A 26,189-nucleotide genomic window follows, 5' to 3' on the forward strand; every position below is an offset into this window, starting at 1 on the left:
TTTGCAGGTTATGGTTTAATAACAAAGGTTTAATAACCAGAATCCACAGAGAACTCAAATGTATAAGCAAGAAAAGAACAAGTGATCCCATCGCAGGCTGGGCAAGGGACCTGAAGAGAAACTTCTCTGAAGAAGACAGGCGCACAGCCTACAGACATATGAAAAAATACTCATCATCCTTAATCATCAGAGAAATGCAAATCAAAACTACTTTGAGGTATCATCTAACTCCAGTAAGATTAGCCTATATCACAAAATCCCAAGACCAGAGATGTTGGCGTGGATGTGGAGAAAAGGGAACACTTCTACACTGCGGGTGGGAATGCGAATTAATACATTCCTTTTGGAAAGATGTTTGGAGAACACTTAGAGATCTAAAAATAGATCTGCCATTCAATACTATAATTCCTCTACTAGGCATATACCCAGAAGACCAAAAATCACATCATAACAAAGATATTTGTACTGGAATGTTTATTGCAGCCCAATTCATAATTGCTGAGTCATGGAAAAAGCCCAAGTGCCCATCGATCCACGAATGGATTAATAAATTGTGGTATATCGGGCAGCGCCTATGGCTCAGCGGGTAGGGTGCTGGTCCCATATGCCGGAGGTGGTGGGTTCAAACCCAGCCCCGGCCAAAAATAAATAAATAAATAAATAAATTGTGGTATATGTACAGCATGGAATATTATGCAGCCTTAAAGAAAGATGGAGACTTTACCTCTTTCATGTTTACATGGATGGAGCTGGAACATATTCTTCTTAGTAAAGTATCTCAAGAATAGAAGAAAAAGTATCCAATGTACTGAGCCCTACTATGAAACTAATTTATGGCTTTCACATGAAAGCTATAACCCAAGAATAGGGGGAAGGGGGAAAGGGAGGGGAGAGAGCGGGGAGAGGTGGGTGGAGGGGGGTGATTGGTGGGATTACACCTGCAGTGCATCTTACAAGGGTATATGTGAAACAGTAAATATAGAATGTAAATGTCTTAACACAATAACTAAGAAAATGCCAGGAAGGCTATGTTAACCAGTGTGATGAAAATATGTCAAACGGTCTATAAAACCAGGGTATGGTGCCCCATGATCGTGTTAATGTACACAGCTATGATTTAATAATAATAATAAAAATGGATTCCATTTTCTTTTTCCAGAAGGAGACTGTAGGTCTTCATGCTTGGCCCCTGTTCAACCGTTTTACATCTATGAAGGAGAAAGCTTATCTGCTCATTTCCAAATGCTTGGATCTACCCAATAGATAGTAGACCAAGATCTGATTCGTTTCTTCTTTAAGGGTCCAAATCATGTGTATTTTAAGAGCAGGGTTAAAATGAATTAAGCCTCCAAATGTGGGGCGGCGCCTGTGGCTCAGTCGGTAGGGCGCCGGCCCCATATACCAAGGGTGGCGGGTTCGAACCTGGCCCCCGCCAAACTGCAACCAAAAAAAAATAGGTGGGCGCCTGTGGCTCAGTCGGTAAGGCGCCGGCCCCATATACCGAGGGTGGCGGGTTCAAACCCGGCCCCGGCCAAACTGCAACCAAAAAATAGCTGGGCATTGTGGCGGGCGCCTGTAGTCCCAGCTACTCGGGAGGCTGAGGCAGGAGGATCACTTAAGCCCAGGAGTTGGAGGTTGCTGTGAGCTGTTTGATGCCAAGGCACTCTACTGAGGGCCATAAAGTAGTGAGACTCTGTCTCTACAAAAAAAAAAAAAAAAAATAGGTGGGCGTTGTGGCGGGCGCCTGTAGTCCCAGCTACTCGGGAGGCTGAGGCAAGAGAATAGCTTAAGCCCAGGAGTTGGAGGTTGCTGTGAGCTGTGTGAGGCCACGGCAACCGAGGGCCATAAAGTGAGACTCTGTCTGTACAAAAAAAAAATAAAATAAAAAAGAATCAGGTGTTACAGTCTGGCAGCCAGTTACGTACTGACTGGTATGGGGCTGTCCCAAGTGTGGGTCTCTGGCAGCTGGAGGGCCAGGCCTGATCTAAAGAGAATAGCAGCAGCTGATTACTGTCATACAGAGATACGCCAGAACTTGGAACAATAGTACAGTTTCACTAATTCACATTATTTTTTTAATTAAACATGTCCAAGAGCCAGCTCTGGTCAGTGGGCCTGATATAGCGTGGGGACCACTAGATTGTTGGTCTCATCTCGGCTGACACCGTGCCAATGCTGTTTCTCAAAGTGAGTTACAGTTCAGCAGGCCAATTCTCACTGCATAGAGGAATTTTCCTGAACGCTTAAAGGCAATTCATTCATTCCATATGGGAAGGTGATTGTTTTGATAATTATGCTCAAAGTTATTCTTCCCGTATGTTATTTTACAGCTCCTTCAAAGTCCACCTCCAGATTTTCCTTTCTGACGTATTCTACTCATCTATTTATTACTTCTTGGCTCTGATATGTTTAATTAGCAGTACATTAAATCTGTGATTATATTGCTTTATAGTATTGGTTCAGGTACTCCACATATTTGTGTTATCAATTAAGGTAACAAAGTCAAAAAGCCATGGTTAAGCCATAGTAGAAATTTGTTTCTTGCTTTCTTGTAATAGTCCTGAGTAGTTCCAGGTTGGGGGAGTGGGAAAGAGGACTCTGCTTCACTCAGTCCTTCTGGGGCCCAGGCTGATAGGCTCTGCCATCTTCCAACATGTGGTTTTCAAAGTGGTTGTAGTTGTCTCCAACCAGCTGGTGGGAGGAGAAAGAGCATGGATGATTGCCAATGAGAAGTTTCTACGAATCAGGCCTGGAAATGACAAAACATTTCTGTCCACATTCCTTTGGCTAGAATTCACTCACTTGGGCTTACCCAGCTAGCTGCAAGGGAATCTGGAAAATGCGATCTGTGTAACTTAGGGAAGAGATTTTTCAATAAACATCTACTGGATTCAAATACATAATTCATCTTCTTGATGAATTGCCCAGGATTTCTTCCCAGAGAGCAGAATCAGGCTCTAATCGGAGAAATTCCTCCATTGCCAGGGCAAAGGGGTCGCTTAAAATTTGGAGGCTTAATTCATTTTAACCCTGTTTTTAAAATACACATGTGTTTTTCTGGACAGTTAAATTGTCTCAGAAATTTAGTAGGCTTCTCCCTTATCTGTTTCCAGTCAACTCAAATGTATCAGTAGCAAGACCTAAAATTATGATTTTTTGATAAACATCTAGTGGATTCAAATACATAATTCATCTTCTTGCCCTCACAGAACACACTCATCCACTCACCCTAAAGTCCCATCTAGCTCAAAATTCCAAGCTCTCTAGGGGAGGCTAAGGTCTGGATATGGCTCCTTAGGATGCAGTGCATATGACCTAAGGTCCGTTAACTTCCTGTCCATTGACAATGCACAGTGGTGGAGGGGGGTGTGATGACTGCAGTGAAAGACTGAAGACGCACAGTAGGCCCCTGTCTTCAGCAAGTACGAAATGTAGCTGGCCAGACCATTGAGACCCCTTTGCCCTGGCAATGGAGGAATTTCTTTGATTAGAGCCTGATTCCGCTCTCTGGGAAGAAATCCGGGGCTCATTGCTCTCCAAAGTTCCAGACTTCTACTCCTGGGAGGCTTTTCTTGTCCAGTATCCCCCACGGCCACCTCTGAAACAGGTGCTAGGAGGATGCTCCTCTTGGGAACTAGATGCCCACTTTATCCACTTCCTCCTGCTGCAAGTTCTGGGGCCAGAGGATTGTTCGAGGGTTTCAATGAAGTTTTGTTATTAAAGTCTGGGCCGGCTTGTGTTTTTCTTGACAGTTAAATTGCCTCAGAAATTGAGTAGGCTTCTCCCTTATCTGTTTCCAGTCAACTCAAATGTATCAGTAGCAAGACCTAATTTTTTTTCCTGCCCATGGCTGTTTTATTATTTCCCTTTCCCTACCTTTGTCAGGGGAAAAACGACCACCTAGAAGTAATCTGAAACAAAACACACATATAGGGAATTCATACCCTTTATCCAATCTTTGTAGAGATAGGGGTCTCACTATGTTGTCTAGGTTGGTCTCTAACTCCTGGCCTCAAGCAATACTTCCACCTGAGCCTCCCAAAGAATTGGGATTACTACACGTGGCCCTTTGTCCAATCTTTGCTGAAGGGACAGAGCACTTTGTTTAACTGAAAAGACTTAATGGGCCTTTCCTGATTTTCAACTCTTTTAGGGCCAAGCATAAGGCTTTTCCAATGAGATAGGCCCAAATTTCTGTATCTTTAGTTCCCTTTCTTTTCTACTTACAAAATGACTAACTCTTTTCTGACATCAACTTTTTCTGGTGAAGCATAGAGAAGTAACACAGTGAGAAGTTAAGGTCTCTAATATCCTGGTGACTCAGAGCCATGAACAACCAGGCACACATCAGGCCTTCTCAGCACAGGCCAGTTTTATAAAATGTTTTGCCACTTCACAATGTAAGTCCCATGGTCATGCCCAACTTTAGGAGTGCGGATGGAAGGTGTAACTTTTAGATGTGTACAAGTAGAATAGAAAATGAATCTAAAGCTACCAATTTGTTTTAGCACTGCAAGTCCTACTTCCCGAGGACACTCTGGGTCTCAGGCAAACAGAACAGTTAGTTCGTCAGCCTTAAAGCCTCCATTGCATTCAGTTTTTAAGAAGTGAGACCCAAAGTCCTGTTTTCTCAGTCTCGTAGTCTACAATGACCACAAACTAATTATCATGGCATGAATTACATGTACTTATGAGACAATAGGACAGATTAGTTTTTTGTTTTGTTTTGCAAGAGTCTTAACTTTGTCACCCTCAGTAGAGTGCTGTAATATCATAGCTCACAGCAGCCTCAAACTCTTGGGCTCAAATGATTCTCTCATCTCAGCCTTCTGAGTAGCTAGGACTACAGGCACCCAGCACAATATCCAGCTATTTTTTTTTTTTTTTTTCTTTTAGAGACAGGTTCTTGAACTCCTTGAGCTCAGGCAATCCACCTGCCTCACCTCCCAAAGTGCTGGGATTACAGGCATAAGCCACCGTGCCCGGCCTGAACAGATTATTTTAATTGAAACATGTTGTCCCAGGAAATTTGGGGCATATGTTACATAATCTTTCAGCGCACACATTTGCAAACATGGGTCTTTGTCCGTAAATGAGTCAGCTAGAAAATGTAGTGGGGTTATACCACCATCAACAAAAATGCTACCCATTTAACAAGAGTTATTAAAAGAACTCCCAGAAATATTTTTGCCAAAAGGTTCATCTGTGAAAGCAAAGGAATAATTCAGAATTATATCGCACAAAGGAAATTTTACCAGAAAAACTACCTCACTTATCTTAAAAGCAGTTATGTGAGCTGTCCTTGGAGACAGGGACTGTGGCTGGTTTACTACCTTAGGTACTTGGAAAATGTTCTCAGAATTAACACGTAGCTTACCAGATAGCCCGTGCCCCCTTTCTCTAATCAGAAGGAAGTTTTTCTGAAGAGTTTTACTTTGAGCTGCAAAGTGAGCTGCCATTGAGGGCAGGAGTCTGGTTCTTGAGGTTGTCAGAAGTTAGAAAGCAGAGAGGATCGGTATGATCTTATTTGGTTTTGCAGTGTCCAAACGTCAGGCATTTCCAGACAGAATCCTGGATTTCTGGATCTTGGAAGAAACTGGAAGGTTGGGCAACATGGGGCTTGAATTCCCATATGTCAACAACTGGATGGAGGTAGGCAGCAGCTGTCCCTGTGAGACCAGCTCACTCTGCAACCGTCAGTTACTACCACTTCCTATCGCTCACCTCACTAAGAAACTCCTCGGCTGTGTCTGACAGACCCTGTCCCTATTACCTGCTTTAAAGAAAGCTTTGTGTTGTAAGTTTGCAGCAACTTCTAAATAGCTACTGCACCATCCAGTAGTTGTTGCTAGAGTCTGATCATTAATCTCAGGGCCTCCTAGCCTGCCCGGCATTCCAAAGCATTGTTTATAGAGTTTGGTTTGTTTCCATAATGAAACTACTAATTTATGAAATATATTTGCCCCACCTATAATCATTTACTTCCAATAATATTATTATTTTCATATTATTGAAAATGGACATTGAAACATGAACAACTCCGAATCGTAACTCACATAAAAGCAGCAGCTGAATTTTGGCATTATTTCTTAGATACAGAAGAAACAGTGTATTCTGTCTATATTCTAAATAACATTTTCTTCTATGTGTGTTTTCATAGTAAAGTTTAAACAGTCAGCACTATCACCAAATAGTAAATCAAAAGCTATTGGAAAATAAAGCTGTCACAAATACAAAATTAAATTTATAAACATAAGCAAGACTCGAAAATGACTCAAAAATAATTTAATGACTCAAAAATAATATTAACAGCTAATCCTCCTTCAACCCATTTTACTCTGAACGCATCTTTATGCTGCTTTCCAGCGTGGGCCTCACAAAACCCCTCTGGAGACAGAATATCCCTTTTTAAGCACAAGGGAACAAAGACCAAAGAGTAACTTGCCCTTGGTCACTTAGCTAGTAACTGGCAGAGGAACTAGAACCGAAACCAAATTAATTGTAGTCATTAATGTAAACGAACACAAAACTGCTACTCCCGACAAACATACACTCCTTCCTTCCAAAAGTTAGAATAAAGTCATCATAAAAAGCAGAAAATTTTAGCATCCATGGCAGGACAGAATCTTTGTGATCTGACCTGATCCTTATTTTACAGATAAGAACACAGGTCTGAGGGGTTCTGTTCCTCGCCCAAAGGTCAAAAGGCTGGTCACTGAAGGCCAGGCCTGGCAGCCAGCAGCCTCTCAGCTGTGTGAGCTCCCACACCCAGTGCAAGGAACTTACTGCACTGTTTCCAATTCCTGTGGGTGGGCACAGATCTCCATTTTCAGGCAATTTTACCCTGTTTCCTCGAAAATAAGACAGTGTCTTATTTTAAGGTGTGCTCCCAAAGTTGCGCTAGGTCTTATTTTCAGGGGACGTCTTATCTTTCCTGTAAGCAGGTCTTATTTTCGGAGGATGTCTTATTTTCGGGGAAACAGGGTATCTAAGAGGGAGAGGAAACTTTATTTTCTCTGCCTCTCTTTCTAATGCCATGAGCTACTCTCTGAATGGATTTGAAGGTGAAGTCTAAATGTGGTCATGTTGTCAGGCCTCGGTAGCTTCAACTACTCATTTTACACAAAGCCAAGGTACAAGGAATGCCAGTATTGAAATTAATTTTCATTTCTAATTTCAGTTTTAATTAACTTTTATACATGTCTTGTGTATTTAAACCAATCTTGGCATTGCATATTTATTGTGTAATGAAAAGGAAGTTTTTGCTTTTAAAGTATGCAAAAAAGCACAGAATTACTGAATTAGGAATAGTTGATTTGAAACAGAAAGCAGATATTAAAATCCTGTAAAATTCCTTCTGTTTCTCCTTCATTGAACAGGGATTTCTCCTGCTGCAGTTGATGCCATGAATACCCCAGGGCTGGTACAACTTTCCATTCACCTTAGAAATCTCTCCGCCACAGAATACAAGAGTGATATAATCAATTACATAATAACATACAGGCTAGTAAGGCCTACTTAGGTCTGTAAATGAGTGGCAAAATGCCTTTTTAAATTACCTTAAATATGCTTAAATATAAATTACTTTAAGTATGTTTAGTAATACTAAAATGATGAACATGTATGGAAAAACATCTTTTGTTTTATAATTCATTCTTACTTCACATACAACATCCAGCTATCAAAATTTCATGACAGGGAGTTTCACACATTTAATAAAAAAAAATTCAAACTTCTATTAAATAATGGAAGAGTTAAATTCTCTATTACCGTAACACACTGACATGAGATTTTTCATATTTTCCACAATTACCACCTATGGCATTAAGATGCTCATTGAAAATACAAAAAATGAAAATGGCTAGCGATTTCTACTCACTCTAGTTTTAAGAAAATGTAATTACTACATGATTATCCCTGTATTTCAGTCAAAGTTACATAACCTTCAAACTAATATGACAAAGATTTTTTTTCAAGTCATCTCCCAATTCCCCTAAAATATCTTTGTGGCAACTGTCATAATCTTAATGCCATTAACTACTCTCTGAATGGATCTGAAGTTGTCTAAATGCAGTCATGTTGTCAGGCCTGGGTAGATTCAACTACTCAGCTTATGGTGGTCAGCAGCTCCCTGCCTCAGAAGGGAGTGTGTTACCACTTTATAACATATGCACAGCATCTAACAATTCTTCTCTGGGATCTCTCAGAAAAGATGAATAAATATCCCACGAGCTCTACATCAGAGAGGGGAAGGATTCAGAAAATTAAGTCTTTGGTCATGTAAGAACTTAGATAAACCTGAGAGCCTGGGAATGGTCAGAATCCCATTGCTGAGGCAGATTACAGCGCTAGTAAACCCACCCTATTTACTTGCTCACAGACCCTGCTCCTACTGCACAACAGGAGCCCCCAGTCTCAACCCTCGGGTGCCAACTGTGGATGGCATCGTATTTTAAATATTGACTAATTTTATAGTCTTATGGAATCAATTGGGAGGACCCCCTTGCTCATCTGGTCCCACCTCAAATCCAGTCTTTAGCTTGCACAAAGCAAGATTGTCCCAGAAGCCAGAAACTCATCCCACACTAGATAGAAATCATCTAAACCCAAGGCGATAGAGTTGGTTCTTCAACTGGAAATCAGTTTCTCCAGCTTCCATCTTTTGATCCTAGACTTGCTTATTTTAAGTATACACGATATGGCTATTCCCTTCTGAATTCAGTAAACATTGGAAAATTAAGATTTTTATGGATTCCTAGAATTTTAAAGCCACAGAGGAATTTAAGAGATTTCCTCTTTTAATCCCTCACATTAGCCTGGAGGAGTGAAGTGACTTGTTCACATCACACAGGAGTTACAACTGGGCACAACTCCCCCACTGTCTCTTTCCTTATTGGGTGGACAATGCCACGTCAATTGCCTTTACTACCATAGTTAAACCACTGGTGCCTCTACTTTGTCCAGTCCTTCTATTTCCCTTTAGGATTTTACTAGCCAAATTGTTAGCTTTACTTAGAAATAGCTGTGGAAATGACTGCAATCAGGTTAACACTGTAATATGCAAACACTTGTTTATCAACATTTTACATACTTTATTGAAAGTTGACAAGTGCAACAGTTAAATACAGTGACACCTTACAACTGTGTGGAGAACATGCACAGAAACAAATGCATAAAACTACTATACAGGTGATATGCAGAACCCCTACTGGGAAAATCCATTTCAGCAACTAGAATGGATCATTTTTCAAAGTATTCAACCAACTCAATCGAAAGACTTCAGTAAACAGAGATTTACTTCAGGATAGTCAGCAGCTACAAGATTTCAGATTACACAATGTGAGTAACTGTGCCAAATTCTTAAAATTTCTCTCGGTGTGGTTTTTGTCATGTAGCAGGTTTTTCTGTAGATTGATATATAAAAGACAGCCCACACCTCTTCAGACAGCCAATGAAACATCTAAATTTCAATCTGTACAACCTAAAGAGTAGTTACAGTCCTCTATTGTACAAAATAGTTACACTACGTACACAAATATACAATAAGCAAAACAACCTTCATGGTCAGATAGCCTAAGTCCCAGCTACCTGTCAACGTTTTGTCACTCAACAGTTTTGTGTCATCCAGTTTCAGAAAGAGGCACAGTACTATTGTTTTTAATAGATTTTGGTGACAGTTGCCAATTTGTACAATGAACTCTTTTCCCCCTCAGTTTAGTCTTTACTTTTCCCTCCCTTTCAAGTTCTTCAAGGAGGGAGGAAAGTAGAGAGGAAAGTCCAGTGAGGAGCTCCACACTTCATAACCCGGTGGAGTACACTACAGCAAGCAGGGAAGAAAACTCTTGGAAGTGGGGGTGGGGAGCGGGAAGGGATGGAAAGGCACACGGCTCCTCAGCATAAATTAAACCATTTCTCAGATATCTGCCAAGCTGCATGAGGTCCCAGTATATCACACTAATTCTCTGATTTAACCTTTAATTCACTCAACTAAGAGATTTCTTCAAGCCAAAAGCATATGAGTGTTTAATACTGGAAAAAAAGAGATAATGGCATGTGTCAGTCTCACGTCTCTCCGCAGCGAGCAATGAAATGGGTGACTGTGGAGGCGGGTCCTCCCTAGAACGTCTTCTCTGGTCTGTCCAGTTCACACGCAGCAGCCAGTTCTGCCGGGGGTGGGGTGGGGGAGCACAGGCGCTACGCGGTAGGTCCTGAGCCCTGGGACGCAGGCTGGGCTGGGGGCTGCGTGGTCCCCTGGGGCTGCGTGGTGGCAGGCGGGGAGCCAGTCTGCAGCTGGGCCTGAAACTGGGCGAGCTGCTCAGGACTGGCCAGTGTCTTCAGCAGATTGTTTTCCTGCTCCAGCTGGGAATTTTTCTCTATTAGTTCTTTGATTTGCTCTTTCAGGACCTCCACTTCCTCTCTAACCGCATACATCAAATGGCTTTTCACCAGATCCTGAAAGAAGAGGAAATAAAAAAAAAAAAAAAGGCTTCACTTAACTATTTACTGACTCTGAATTCTCAGGCATTATTCTGCATGGCTTTCCCTAACCATTCACACACACATCCCGCCTGTAAGTTCTTAAAAGACACCTGGGGGAATCTGAATACAACTACAACTGTACAGTACTTAAGTTTAATGCAAGAGTAATTAAGCTTTTTAAAAGTCTGCTTTCTCTGCAGACGTCAGCAGTCAGGTATTCTATTTGAGGTGGCAAAATGCACTTGGCTCTCGGGCCGGGCGCTGGGTTCCAGACCAGAGCCCGGCCCCGGGACGTCCAGGGCCGCAGCTCCCCCGCCGCTTCTCCGCCCCCATCCCTCCCTCCCTCGGCCTGGAGCCGCCTCCCTCCGCACCAGCTGCAGCCAGTTCCTACAGAGCCTGTTGCCGCATTTTCTTCCCTTCCACCCCACCCCACCCCCTTTTCGTGATTAAGCTGACATCACAGAAACCTGGGCAGCCGTCACAACCAATGGGAGCGCGAGTTATTTATAGCTCCGAATTAAAGGTTCGGAGTTTGCCTAGCAACAGTGGGCAGAGAATCCCGTGAGAAGAGCCACAGGCGCTGCTCCAATAACAAAGAACAGCCAAGGCGGAAATAAAAAATAGGAGAAATCCAGGCAGGCAGAGAAAACAAAACTTTTCTACGATTCTTCTTCATTGTGCTGTAGCCTGCATGACCAGGGATCCGTTTGTGCACCATCTAGAAGGTCCTTCCCCAAGATCTCCACTCCCCCCTCCCTCGTTCCCTAGTAAAATCTTAGGATTCCTAGTAAAGGCACATCGCTAAAGATGTGCCCGACCAACGCAAGGAGCCCACCGGCCAGTGCTTCAGTAGCAAATCCCTAACAAAAAGGGCCAACGTGGGGGGGGGGGGGGAATCGTAATGTTAAGTGAAATTAGTCCAACATTTAATACCCCTAGCCCCCTTTCTCCTTTCACGGCAGCCGTGGTAGGATCCTTCATGCTTGCAGCATGCAGACAGTGCCGGCATTTCTAAATTATCAAGAGCAATCATCCGAACTCAGGGATGCACTGCTTCCCCAAGACCCCTCGTTTTTTGTGCTGTGCCCACATTTAGTATGAATGACTTTTAATCAGTACATACCATAGCTTGCTCGATTTTGTTGTCAATAGCTACCACACTTGCACCAGAGGAGCTGAAAAAGACGGAAGGAAAATATAAAAGGTTACCGATAAATGGAATTGATCTTAAATGTCAAAGATTAAAAAAGGATCTGCCAATTTTATGATGTTGCTAGCGTCAGATTTTGAATACTCTTTTAATGTAATGTTATCACCCTCAAGCCCTCTCTTCCTAACGAATACCCAGGCATTTCCTTATTTTAATGAACCACAGAAGGCTAAATTACATAATGTGGGGAAAGCCTATTCTCTGGCCAGATCTGCAAAGTAAGGCTATTCTGAACATTTCAAAAAGCAACATCCATGTCACCATAATCTCTCAGCAATGGACAAAGGAATTTGCCTGGCTAGCTTTCACCTGCATTATTACAAGCATCTAATGAGTAAATTTGAAGAACTATCCCAGCCGACATTTACCTATTGTCAAGTCTCACAGAAGCGTTTTCAGTACCCAGCAAGGATGACAAGAAAGAAATCGAAAAATGTCTCAGTTGGTAAACTCCTAGATCCATCGCCACTGGTCTACACCATTGGGATTTCATGCAACTGCAGCCAAAAACACCCTCGTGGAAAAAAGAGGGACCAGCAGCCTTGTTTGAGCTAGATAAAATCTTCTAGCTTTCTGTAGCCCAGGAAGAAATAGAAAACAGTAGCCCCAATTTGAAGAAACTCGGCTTCAGGGGACTTGGCGAGCCCAAGAAGACGCGGATCTCTGGACTACGCGAAGAAGGATCCCAGATCCGCCGCCCGGCTGCACTCGGCTCTAGTCCCGGTCTCCCAGTCCTAGCGCAAAATATATGCACGGGAAGAGCCGCGCCGATTGGCCAGCACGCCACTGGAACCGCCTCTTCTCCTTCCCTTCTCCCCAGTCCTCCTCCTGCTTCCCCGCCTTTCTCCTCCACCCCACCCCCAGCCTCGAGCACCCCCTCTTCGGGTGGGCTGGCCCAGGCCGCGCTCAGAGCCACAGGGGTTTGAGGCCACCGAAGCTTCCACTGCAGCTTCGGAAGGCTGAACTGCACCAAGCAGAAAATGAGAGAAGTCCCTGAAAAATACGACCGGGCCCCGCACGTGCTTACGTTCCAGGGAGTCAGACCCCGTCAGCGGAGCTGCCCGGCCCGCGGCTGCTGAACGGCGAAAGCTTCCTATTTGCAACCAGACCCGCCTGAGCTACTGGGCATGCCCAGTCCCACCGCTGAGACTCCGAGGAGCTCGAGTGTCTCCAATTATTTAGTTCTACAGGCAGTGGTAATGGGAGCTCGAGTGACTTCAATTTTCTAGTTCTTACAGGCAGTGGTTTTATAGAGAGGGTTATTATGGTTTATATGGGAGGGTTTTATAGGCAGTTTTACTTTTAAGGATAATGACCTTAATGCAAATAATGCTTTATTTTAGAGGGAAAATCACATTTGCTTTTTGAGAGATACTACCTTTACGCGAATTTATCTATTACTTGTAGAAACAAAACAAAAAACATTACATATTCTTTGGTAGACATAAAAATTGAGTAAAAAAGGAACCCAATGGATGAAATCCGATGGCTATTCCTAAAATGTTCCTAAAGTCATAGACCTTAAAAATCACACCCTATCAGTACCGTCTCATCAGTAATTAAATGTCTCCTATTTGCAGCGAGAAAAGTCAATCTACAAGTTGAATCCTACATAGATCTATTTTCAGTAAGTCTCTGAGGCAAACTTTTGGAAGTGGCGATTCCTCTAAGACATAAAATCCTATTAGCCTTCTTACACCAGAGGGATTGAAATATTGTGAAATATATACAGGGATTCAAAGCACACGACTCTTTGCAGTTAGTCTCTTTACTCATGTGAGTGTCCAGAACCAGTAAAAAGGAGGATTTGATGATGGTTAAAAATAGTTAAGTAGCTAATAGATGCTAACGACTCATTTTCATCCTTATAGCTACATCGACCAAATAATTCCCTTCTTTACACCGAAATTAAGAGATGCGGGTACAAAATAGCCTAATCCCTTAGAAATTTCATCTATTAATTTAAAACTTTTGCAAATATTTATTAATTAAGGTTACAGCTTAATATACTGTAAATCTAAGGCCTGGAGTTTGCTTGATTATTATGCAACATAAACAGTTTGCAATTCAATACGATACTGCCCTCTATTGGCATGATACTATAAAATAAAACTACAAAGGCTTAGGAAGACCTCTCTTACTCACAATGTCATCACAAGTAATTCCAACATAAAATTTGACCACAGAACATGTATGTTATACACACACGCACCTGAGTGCACAAACACATAAGATACACAGTCTTCTTTCCCTTCAGAGCCCTTTTAGATAGTCTTTGAAGTTGACCCAATAGTGGCATTGGGGCATTGGGTTTTAGAACCTGTCCAACATGGTTAGGAAGGAATTTTGGTTAGGGCTGTGGATGATGAAGAGGGTAATTCTCTTTTGCGTTAAAAACCAAAGTGTCACTAACTATAAAACAATCATATTTCTTTTTACTGAAAGGTTCATATTATTCTCCAAATTTTAAGGCCTTGTTTTTAATATTTGTTAGCATATTTATAATTTATAAAAATTAAATCTTACATGATACAAATTTATTTAAGAAAGGTACCCATCTTCAGTAAAAGGAAACAGTAAGTGGGAACTTAAAAATCATAAGTTGGGAAATAGGCATTTAGGTTCTATGTCTGTGAATGCTAAACAGAATTATTTACTTCATGATAGTTTCTATATTTTGAAAGTTAATGTTATGACTAACGCTATTTCTGTGATAAATTCCATTTTATATACTTTAACTGAATGGCAACTTCATAAAAAAAGGTATTATAGAAAGCACCACTTATGCTATAAAAAGAGTTTGAAAAATAAAATTCTGTCATACAAAAAATAAATTTAAAATTCTCAGCTGCAGTTCAAAAAAAGTACTGAATTAACGGAATTTTTATGTATTCATGCAGTTCTTCAATAAGATTGAAATTGGGTAAAGTTTTTATCTCGATCATTTCTACTGATTGTCCACTATATTAAATAACAGAAGCAAATACAAGCAACTATATTTAACCCATTTCCCAACTGAGGGACTTTATGGTTATCTCTAATACCTTGATACTTAAAATAAAATTGCAAAAAACATCCTAGCATATACATCCTTGAACATGTGTACATACTTCTGGAGAATCTGTTGGGCCAAAGGATGTACAACTAAAAGAATTATAAAGCTAGTCTTTTCATATCTATTGCATAAGTGTGCTAAATTCCTTTAAAACTTGATTTTTGAATAAAAACTAAAACAATATAATGTGAAAAAGAAGATAAAGGAAATGGCGGTGCCTGTGGCTCAAAGGGGTAGGGTGCCAGCCCCATATGCCGGAGGTGGCAGGTTCAAACCCAGACCCGGCCAAAAACTGCAAAAAAAAAAAAAAAAAAAAGATAAAGGAAATGAAGAAAGGCTCTAAGCAGGAAGACTTTTGGTTCAAGTATGTGTGAAGCACAAATGGCTAGAATCACATTCAAAGTTTCTTCTGTTTGCAAGGCAAACCATCCAGGAATCTGAAGCCTGCTTAGAGTTCACCAGACTTGCTGACAGGGCAGGGAAAACACTACAATGCCTCCAGGAGAGATCCCTAAAGGCACAGACTATACAAGTCAGTTTCAGGCACTGAGCAAAGGTCAGGAGGTCTCACTCCCTTGAAGACTGATACACAAATTGGACATTTGAAATTGGGATATTTTCTGTTGTTTAAGAGCCTTTTTCTGTGAATTCTAATTCAACCACCTCTGCATATAGGTAGAGCATCCTAGGAGAGGAGGAGTGGGGCAGAGCCTGTGTCTTTCTGATTGCATAACATATGCTTTTCTTCCAAACTTGATCTGATTGACCAACGTAGGCACAGGTGGGGATCCAGCACTCAAAAAGAATAACCTCTTTCTCTCCCTGTCCAAACTCCTGGCTAATACAAAGCAATTGCCAGGAAGGAAGCTAAGGCACATTACCCTGAACCTGACCAAATCACTGTTGTCTATGGACTCCCATATCACTTCCACTTTTCTAATTTACTCTCAGTAGGCACTGAGAATAAGGTTACCAGGAGCAAATAAAACTGCAGGGCTCCCAGTTAAATTTGACTTGCAAATAAACAAGTTTATTTAGTGTTGGGTCCACACTGTCAGAACAAAAAGCAATGCCAAAGAAATCTAAAGAAGAAAACGCTGTTTAAATTCAACCATATTTTAATGTCCTTGGTTTCTATAGAAAAGTTAGAATATAAAATTCAGAAAATTCCAAAAAGTAAAACAGAACAAGAGATGGAATTGTGAGATACAAAATATTTAAAGGATGAATCTAGAACAGTGGTTCTCAACCCGTGGGTAGTGACCCCTTTGGGGGTCTCCTGCATATCAAATATTTACATTACAATTCATAACAGTAGCAAAATTACAGTTATGAAGTAGCAATGAAAATAATTTTATGGTTGGGGTCACCACAACATGAGGAATTGTATTAAGGGTCACGGCATTAGGAAGATTGAGAACCACTGATCTAGAAGGTCCAACATCAAAAAAAGGATGAGTTCTAACAGAGGGAAAAGGAAATGGTAGAGAAATAAGAATTCTTTCAAAACTGAAGGCTACAAGTCTCCAGATCAAATGACATGGCCAAATGCTCACCACAATAAATGAAAAAAGCCTAACACCAAAGCACTTTATCATAAAACTTCACTAGGGAGAGAAAGAAAATCCTAAAAGCTTCCAAATGGAACAAACAAGTTACAAACACAGGAGCTAGCATTAGAATGGTTTTGCTCACTGCCAGAAATGACAGAGAAAATGCCTTTAAAATTCTGAGAGAAAAAGGTTTTTCATCTAGAATACTTCACGTGGCCAAATCATCATGTGAGTGCAAAGATAGAATAAAAAACATTTTAAAATATTTTAGACACCAAGATAAAGGAGGAAATCAAGAAAAAGGGAGGTATGGCAGGTCGGAGACAGGGACTCACACACTGGAGGGAAGGAAGCTGGGCAGTGAAGGGCATTTTACGGTCACAGCTGCCCGTAAGGGGTCTGCAAACTCCAGGAGGGAGAGCCTTGGTGCTAATAAACACCCAGGTTGTCTAACACATCTGAGCATTAGTATATGACAGATTTAATGGAAGACTCACGTAAGTTCAAAGGCAGTTTTACGGAAAACAAAGCAAGAAAAAAACATGGAATGCTCATAAATAAAATTTATATGATCATTAAAAAGTTTACTGAAAAGGTAGTAGGAAGAACAAATGCATGATAGGAACGGTTTAAAATGCTAAATCTTAATCTTCTACAACTTGATTATATAATATCCAAAATTAAAAAAGAAAGAAATAAGTATAAATGTATTACACAGAAATGTGGAGGTAAATAGGAGAAAAAAAGCTGAAAGTGGCTGCCTATGAGGTACAAACTGGCGTGAGTGAAAAAAAGGGAATAGCTAACTTTTTTCTATTTACTTGATCTTTAGGTATGTGCATGTACTGCTTTGATTAAAAAGCACTTTAACGCTGGGCATGGTGGCTCACGCCTGTAATCCAGCACTGTGGGAGGCTGAGCCGGGAGGACTGCTTGAGCTCAGGAGTTTGAGGCTTGTCTGAGCGAGAGTGAGACCCCAACTCACTCACTCAGGATGCCCACAGCCCAAGTCTGAGGTTGCGGTGAGCTACGACGCCATTGCACTCTGCTTAGGGCATAGGGTAGAACTCTGTCTCAACAAAACAAACAAACACTTTAAAGTGAAAAGAAAGAGGGGTACATAGAGGAATGTGCAGTGTGCCTCCTACTCCCAGGCTTCAGCTAGTATGGATCACACTTGCATGCAAGGGAACTACTCCAGGCGAGGGGAAAGAACCACCCAAAGGAAGCAGGCAGAGTGATTTTCAGAAATCACACATAAAGCAGTTTAAAAGGAAGCCTTGAAAGGATCCAAGTAACCTAATTTTGTCTAGGACAAAACTCAAGTGTATTTAATAAAATTAAGTTTCTTACCATCCAATAATTCACAATGTCTGGCATCTAATAAAAAGTACCAGGCAAACAAATAAGCATGGAAATTTGACTCATGAGGAGAAAAGCATGGAAATTTGACTCATGAGGAGAAAAATCAATCTATCAAAATGACCTGGATATAAGAAAGATGATAAAATTTGTAGACAGATCATTAAAACAGTTATTGCAACTATGTTTTATTTGTTTATGAAGGTAGAGGAAAATATTAGCATATTAAGGACAGGTGTAAAAGTATAAAGAAAACCCAAATTAAATTTATCAAGATAAAAAAATTATAATGTTTGGGATGAAAAATATACTGCATGAGATTAACAGTAGATTAGACAGGGTAGAAGAAGTATTAGTGATATATTAAGAAACAGAAGCTATCCAAAATAAAATAGAGAAAACACATGGCAAAAAAAGAATAAAGTTTCAAGAATATGTGGGACAATTTCAAGCAAATATATCTGTAGTGAAGTCCCTAAAGAAGAGAAGATGGAAGGAGGGAGCAAAAATATTTTTTAAAATAATGATAATTTCCCCCCAAATTTTATTAAAACAAATCATAGATTCCAGAAGCTAAAAAAACCCCAAGCAAGAGAAATGTGAAGAAATCTATAAGGCAAATCATAATCAAATTTCTTAAAACCAGGGATAAGGAGAAAATCTCAGAAACATCTAGAAAAAAAGAGCTAGCTTATTACATACAAAAAACCAAAGGTAAGAATGATAGGCTTTTGGTTGGAAACAATGCTAGACAGAAGATAACACAGGAACATCTTTAAAGTTGATGAAAGAAAAGGAAAACAAATCTATCTACAATTCTATGCCCAGGGAAAATATCTTTCAAAACTTAAAGATGAAATTAAGACTTCTTTAGACATTGCCAAGGCTGCACTATAAGAAATTTTAAAGTCAGTCCTTTAGGCAGAAGGAAAATGATACCAGATGACTTAAAAATTAGATCTATCCAAAAGAGTGAAGAGCACCAGAAATGATAAGCACATGGTTAGACATGAAAATTATTCGTCTCTTACTATTTAAATCTCTTTTAAACAATAACTGTTTAAAGCAAAAAAAAAAAAAAAAAAAAAGTATGAGAATAGACTACACTATATTAAATGTATGGCAAAAATAGGAGAAGGCCAAGAAGGGAGAAGGGAAGTATACTGCTGAGTAGACTATGACATGTTAAAGATGTATACTACAGGCGCCTGTGGCTCAGTGAGCAGGGCGCCGGCCCCATATACTGAGGGTGGTGGGTTCAAACCCGGCCCCAGCCAAACTGCAACAAAAAAATAGCCGGGCGTTGTAGCGGGCGCCTGTAGTCCCAGCTACTCAGGAGGCTGAGGCAAGAGAATTGCTTAAGCCCAGGAGTTGGAGGTTGCTGTGAGCTGTGTGATGCCACAGCACTCTACCGAGGGCCATAAAGTGAAACTCTGTCTCTACAAAAAAAAAAAAAAAAAAAAAGATGTATACTACAAACTCCACAGCTAACAAGCTAATGCAGGAGTATAAAATGGAATAAGAAAATGTACAGTCTAAAAGAAAGTAAGAGGGAGAATAAAAAGCAAGTATCAAGAGAGAAAATTTAAACCAACTATATGAATAACCACAGTAAAAAATTAACGGTCTCAATTAAGCATCTTAATTAAAAGGAAGAGTTTGCCAGATTGGATGAAAGAATAAGACACAAGTATGTGCTGTCAGCAAAAAATATACTTTAAATACAAAGGCACAAATAGGTAGACTAGAAGTACAGACGAACATATGCTATATTAGCAGTAATCAAAAGAAAGCTGAAATGCCCATACACATTACTCAAAGTAGACTGCAGTGCAAAGAATATTGCCAGGAATAATTGTCACTTTATAAAGATATAAGGTCAATTCATTGAGTTCATAAAAATGCTAAAAATACAAAGCAAAAATTGATAGAACTGCAAGGAGAAACAGAAAAATCTCAACTATAACTGAAGATTGCAACAACCTTCTCTGAGTAAGTCAATGAACAAGTAAATAGAAAATGAGGACACAGAACATTTGAATAACACTACCACACACTTGACCCAATTGATTTTTGTAGAACATTCTATCCTACATGACAGAATACATATATTCTTTTTAAGCACACATGGAACTTTTACCAAGACAGATCATATTCTGAGCCATGAAACAAGTCTCAATATATTTAAAAGAATTCAAATAATACAACATGTGTGCTCTGATCACAATGGAATTAAATTAGACATCAATAACAAGACCACAGGGTTGGGAAAAGAGAAAGGATTTCAAAGACTGCCGTTCTCCCTCAACAATAACAGACTCGGAATCTGCTCACACACAGCTCACCACCAATACAGCCTACAAGCAACTGAGAAAATCACCGCACTAAAGGTTCTTACCCAACATATGCTGCAGACATACCCTTGTAAGTGTGTGTGGGAAACCCCATCTAAATAAAAGAAACTCCAAAAACAAAAAACAGCAGCTGCTCCAGATGAGACGGAATCAGCAGAACTCCAAAGGTATGAAAAATCAGAGCAAAAGAACATCCCCAAAGGCACACACACCAGCTCTCTTGTAATGGATCATAACCAAAATGAAAATATTAAAATGACAGATAAAGAACAAGAAAAACCAGTAAGGCGCTGGCCCCATATGCCGAGGGTGGCGGGTTCAAACCCGGCCCCGGCCAAACAACCAAAAAAAAAAAAAAAAAATAGCCGGGCGTTGTGGCGGGCGCCTGTAGTCCCAGCTACTTGGGAGGCTGAGGCAAGAGAATCGCTTAAGCCCAGGAGTTGGAGGTTGCTGTGAGCTGGGTGAGGCCACGGCACTCTACTGAGGGCCATAAAGTGAGACTCTGTCTCTACAAAAAAAAAAAAAAAAAAGAACAAGAAAAACAATTCAGAAAACAAATTAAAAATTTACTAAAGAGATTAGATATATTAAAAAAAATAGAACTTTTAGAAATGAAAAAAAATCATCCAAGGAAATACAAAAGATAGACTAGGCAAAAGAAAAGTGTTTCAGAGCTTAAATAAAGTGTCCTTTGTTCCTGGGAATACTCTTTGCACTCTTTCTAATTAATCAGTTAATCAAAAATAAAGAACAAATAATTAAGAGGAATGAACAAAGCCTACAAGAGATATGGGATTGTGTAAAACAGCCAAATATAAGAATTATAGGCATCCCTGAGGAGGAAGAAGAAAATGCACAGGGCGGAAAAATCTATAGGAGGGAATAGTTGAGGAAAACTTCCCTTGTGTTGCTAGAGATTTAGACATCCAGGTACAAGAAGCTCAAGAAACACCTGGGAGATTCATTGTAAATAGGCAATTGCCAAGACACAAGTCATCAGACTAAAGTCAACAAGAAGGCAAACCATGAGGCAAAAACATCAAGGAGAGGGGAGGGAGGGGACAAGACAGGAGGGGCAGAGGGGAGTAGTGGAGGGGGGAGGGGAGGAGAAGGGGAAAAAGGATGGGGGGGAGAGGTGGAAGGAGAGAGGGAAGAGGGGAGAAGGAAGAAAGCAGGAGAGAGGAGGGGAGGAGAGACCAAATCTACACAAACTCTTCTTAAAAAGTAAAGAATAGAAAATGCAATTCATTCTATGAGGCCAGCATTCCCATAATAGTAGAATCAGATAAATACATTATGAAATAGGAATAGGGAATTGCAGACCAATAGCTCTAATGAACATAGACACACACACACACACAATTTTTTTTTGAGACAAGAGTCTCATTATGTTGCCCTCAGTAGAGTGCTATGGTGTCACAGCTCACAGTAACCTCAAACTCTTAGGCTCAAGCTATTCTCTTGCCTCAGCCTCCCAAGTAGCTGGGACTGCAGGCACCTGCCACAATGCCTGGCTATTTTTTTGTTGTAGTTGTCACTGTTATCTAGCAGGCCCGGCCGGGTTCCAGCCCATCTGCCTCAGTGTATGTGGCTGGTGCCCTAACCACTTGAGCTACGGACACTGAGCTGACACAAAAATTCTTAACAAAATTCTAGCAAATCAAATCCAACTATATATAAAAACAGGTAATACATTATGACCAAGTGATATTTATCTTAGGAATGCAAGGTAAACGTTGGAAAAATCAATGTAATTCACTCCACCAATAGAGTGAAGGAAAAAATATATAGGATCATCTCATTAAATGCAAAAACAAATTTGACAAAATTCACCATGCATTCAGGATGAAAACTGTCAGCAAAACAGGAAAGGAAGGGAACTTCCTCAATCTGTTAAAGAGCACTTACAACAAACATTTGGCAGACATCATGCTTAATGGTAAAAAGCATGAATGCTTTCCCCCTGAGACTGGAAACAAGGCAAGAATGTCCACTTTCAATATTCCTGTTCATACAGAAGGTAACAGCCAGTGAACAGGGCACGAAAAGAAAGAAAAGGTATCCAAATAAGAAAGAAAAATACAAAAAATCTTGATCCACAGATAACATGATTATACATGCAGAAAATCCTAAAACTCCACGAAGTACTAGAACTAATAAGCAAATTTTTCAAGACCCTAAGATGTAAGTTCAAAGTATAAAAATCAATTATATTTCTATATATTAGCAATGAAAAATTAAAAATTGAATTTTAAGAAGTTCTTACAATAGCATAAAATATATGAACTAGATATAAATTTAAAAAAATGTATACACGATTTATATTCTAAAAATTAGAAATCATTGATGCAAGAAATCAAAGAGAACCTAATAAATGGTGAGATATCCTGTGTTTGTAGATTAAAAGACTTATTGTTAAGCTGTCAATTCCCCACTCCCTAGCTATTGTACAGATTTCTGGGTAATCCCAATCAGAATCACAGCAGGACTTCTTGTAGAAAACAACAAAACAATTCTAATATTTATCCAGGATGGACATAAAGTTCATGTGCAATTTACTATGTTAAACTATTTTAAAACCGCATACGAACTTTATGTATACACTGTATATGTAGGCAAAAAAAGGAGAAGACTCAAAACGATTTTGGGAAAAGAACAAAACTGAAGGACTCCACTGTCTGATTTTAAGATATTCTGTAAAGCTACTCTCATCAAAATAGTGTGGTATTGATAAAAAGACAGACATAGATAGTAACAGAACAAAATAGAGAGGTCAGAAACAGGACCACATACATAGACATGGCAAATTGATTTTCAACAAATATATAAAGGCAATTCAAAGCAAAAAAGATAGTTTTTTTTTGGTTTTGTTTTGAGACAGGGTCTCAGGTTGTCACCCTGGGTAGAGTGCAATGGCGTCCTAGCTCACAGCAACTGCCAACTCATGGGCTCAAGCAATCGTCTTGCCTCAGTTTTCCTATTTTTAGTTGAGACGGGGTTTTGCTTTTTGCTCAGGCTGGTCTCTGAACTTGTGACCTCAAGCAATGCATCTGCCTCAGCCACCCAGAGTGCTAGGATTACCGGCGAGAACCACCGTGCCCAGCCAGAAAAGACAGTCTTTTCAACAAATGCTGCTGTAACAACTTAATAACAATATTCCAAAAAAAAAAAAAACACCCTAAAATAAAAACCCCAACTGCATCCTCTCCTCACATCATATGAAATATTAACTTAAAATGGATCATAGATCTAAATGTAAAAATCCCAATCTATAAAACTTTTATATGAAATTTCTCTTCTTAAGGAGAAACCTTTGAGATTCCAGTTCAGCAAAGATTACACATGATGCCAAAAACATAATCTATGAAAGAAAAAAATTGATAAATTGGACTTTTATCAAAATTAAAAACCTCTGTTCTTTTTTTTTTTTTGGCAGTCTTTGGCCAGGGCTGGATTTGAACCCGCCACCCCTTACTCCGTTGAGCCACAGGTGCAGCCCAAAACCTCTGTTCTTTGAAAGACTATAAGAATTTAAAAAAAACAAAAACCTGTAAACTGGAATTAAATATTGCAAGTTTCATCCCTGATAAAGGACTTATATCCAGAATATATAAAGAACCCAAACTCAATAGCAAAAAAACCCAAACAGCTCAATATGAGAAATGTACAAAAGAATTTAACAGTTTATCAAAGACATATGGATAATAAGCACATGGAAAAGATGCTACATACCATTCATCATTAGAGAAAAGCAAACTAAAATCGTCATTAGATACCACTACACACTTACCAGAATGGCAAGTATATATATATATATATATATATATATATATATATACATACATATATATATATATATATACACACACACATATATATATATATATATAAAATAGCCAGGCATATGGTGTGTATACCTATGTATGTATGTTTTGTTTTGTTTTGAGACACAGTCTCACTTTGTCACCCTTGGTAGAGTGCCACGGCATCATAGCTCACAGCAACCTCAAACTCTTAGGTTCAAGTGATCCTCTTGCCAGAGCCTCTCCAATAGCTGAGACTACAGGCATCCACCACAATACCTGGCTATTTTTTAGAGATGAGGTCTCACTGTTGCTCAGACTGGTGTAGAACTCATAAGCTCAAGCAATCCACCCACCCCTTGGCCTCCCAGAGTGCTAGGATTACAGGTGCAAGCCAGTGAGCTTGGCCCTGCAAAAATATTTTTAAAATTTAAATCTGAAAATACAAAGTGTTGGCAAGAAGGCAGAATAATTGGAACACTCATATTGATGGTGGGAATGCAAAATGGTACAAGCATTTTACAAAACAGTTTTGTAATTGCTTATAAATTTAGATAAGACTTTCCATAAAATACAGTAATCCCAATTCAAGTTATTTACCCAAGATAAATGAAATCCTGTTATCACAAAAAATTGGTACATAAATGTTTATTTAGAGCGACTTTATTTTTTTATTTTTATTTATTTTTTTGAGACAGAGTCTCAAGTTGTTGCCCTGGGTAGAATGCCATGGCGTTATAGCTCACAGCAACCTCCAACTCCTAGCTCAAGCGAACCTCTTGCCTAGTTTTTCTATTTTAGTAGAGACGGGGGTCTCACTTTTGCTCAGGCTGGTCTCGAACTCTTGAGCTCAAGCAATCCACCCGCCTCAATCTCCCAGAGTGCTAGGATTACAGGTGTGAGCCACGGTGCCTGGCTAGAGTGACTTTATTTTTAACCATACAAAACTGCAAACAACCCAGATGTCACTCAATTAGAGAATGGATAAACAAACCATGGTATATCACGCCTGTAATCCTAACACTTGGGAGGCCAAGGTGGGTGGATTGCTTGAGCTCACAGGTTCGAGACCAGTCTGAGCCAGAGTGAGACTTTGTCTCAAGCAAACAAACAAACAAAAAATAATAGCCAGGCATTGTGGCAGGCACCTGTAGTCCCAGCTATTTGGGAGGCTGAGGCAAGAGAATCGCTTGAGCCCAAGAGTTTGAGGTTGTTGTGAACCATGACAAACTCTACCCAGGGCAACAGCTTGAGACTCTGTCCCCTCCCCCCCCCAAAAAAACCCATGGTATAGTTATACAAAGGAATAACACTCAAAATAAAAGAGAAATGAATTACTGATACACATAACAACATGAAAGAAGCCATACTAAAAGGCTGCAAACTATATAATTCCATTTATATAGCAAATGGCAAAACCCATAGGGACAGAAAACAGATGAAAAGTTCCCAGAGCTTTGGAGCAGGGGAGGAGACATTTTTGTGGATGATGGAACTATGGAACTATTTCATATATTGATTATGATGGTAGTAGTATACACAATGCTTATGTTTTGTTTTCCTTTTTGTTTGTTTTGAGACAGGCTGGAGAGCAGTGGCATGATCATAGCCCACTGCAACCTTAAACTCCTGGGCTCTAGTGATCCTCTTTCCTCACTCTCCTGAGTAGCTAGGACTACATAGACACATCACCATCCCCAGCAAATACTTAAAAACTTTTTTTAGAGATGAGGTGATCTCAAATTCCTGACCTCAAGCAATTTTCCTGCCTTGGTCTCCCACAGTGCTGAGATTACAAGCATGAGCCATTGCACTTAGCCATGTTTGTGTTTTTCAAAACTGAAATGCATACTAAAAAGGGAAATTTTATTGCATGTAAGTTATCTTAAAAAATGAAAAAAAAAAAAAAAAAATGGGTCCCTGCAGGCAATAGGGCAATAGGAAGAATGAAAAAAACACTGCTAAAAAAAACCACTGCTAATATTTTCTCCCTTCCTTTTGATCTTTACATATGTAAATGTATTTTTTTTTATTGGAGCAAATTTGGTTCCGTTTTCTTTGCCTTATTTAACATAACTATTAATTCCAAAAGAATATCCACATAGTAAAAAGACTTAACTTTTTATTTTCTTTTACAGATGGGAAGGAAGACTTAATTTTAAAGAGGAACTACTGCAACAGGACAGAGATGAGGGTCAAATTTCCTCAAAGCCTTTAAGCAAGAGAGTTCAAAATGGTTAACATTCGTATTTTACTTTTTATTTTCATGAAAATAATGAGCTTTTCAAAGCCAAACTTCTTCATAAATTACCACTTCTGCTTAATAGCGGTAGATTATGAAAATTGGGAGCTATAGACAAAAAAGGCATCACA

At 39.8% G+C, this 26,189-nt stretch overlaps 1 protein-coding gene across 3 annotated transcripts in view; it reads right to left on the reverse strand.

The window, feature by feature from the left end:
* Positions 1–9,071: 9,071 nt before the first annotated feature.
* The window catches only part of TSC22D1 (TSC22 domain family member 1), a 137,127-nt gene continuing 120,009 nt past the window's right edge, over positions 9,072–26,189 (reverse strand). Inside the window, exons 1-3 of one of the 3 annotated variants that reach the window (XM_053564047.1) lie at positions 12,717–12,751; positions 11,603–11,654; positions 9,072–10,452 (exon numbers count right to left, since the gene is read on the reverse strand). In XM_053564047.1, coding sequence (XP_053420022.1) covers positions 10,195–10,452; positions 11,603–11,605 — 261 coding nt within the window. In that variant the 5' untranslated portion in view covers positions 11,606–11,654; positions 12,717–12,751 and the 3' untranslated portion in view covers positions 9,072–10,194. Of the gene's footprint in view, positions 10,453–11,602; positions 11,655–12,057; positions 12,670–12,716; positions 12,752–26,189 lie in introns of those variants that run through there. The other 2 variants (XM_053564046.1, XM_053564044.1) reach the window with 2 other exon arrangements.

This window comes from Nycticebus coucang, chromosome 15 (genome assembly GCF_027406575.1).
Source record: "Nycticebus coucang isolate mNycCou1 chromosome 15, mNycCou1.pri, whole genome shotgun sequence".
Taxonomy (NCBI): domain Eukaryota; kingdom Metazoa; phylum Chordata; class Mammalia; order Primates; family Lorisidae; genus Nycticebus; species Nycticebus coucang.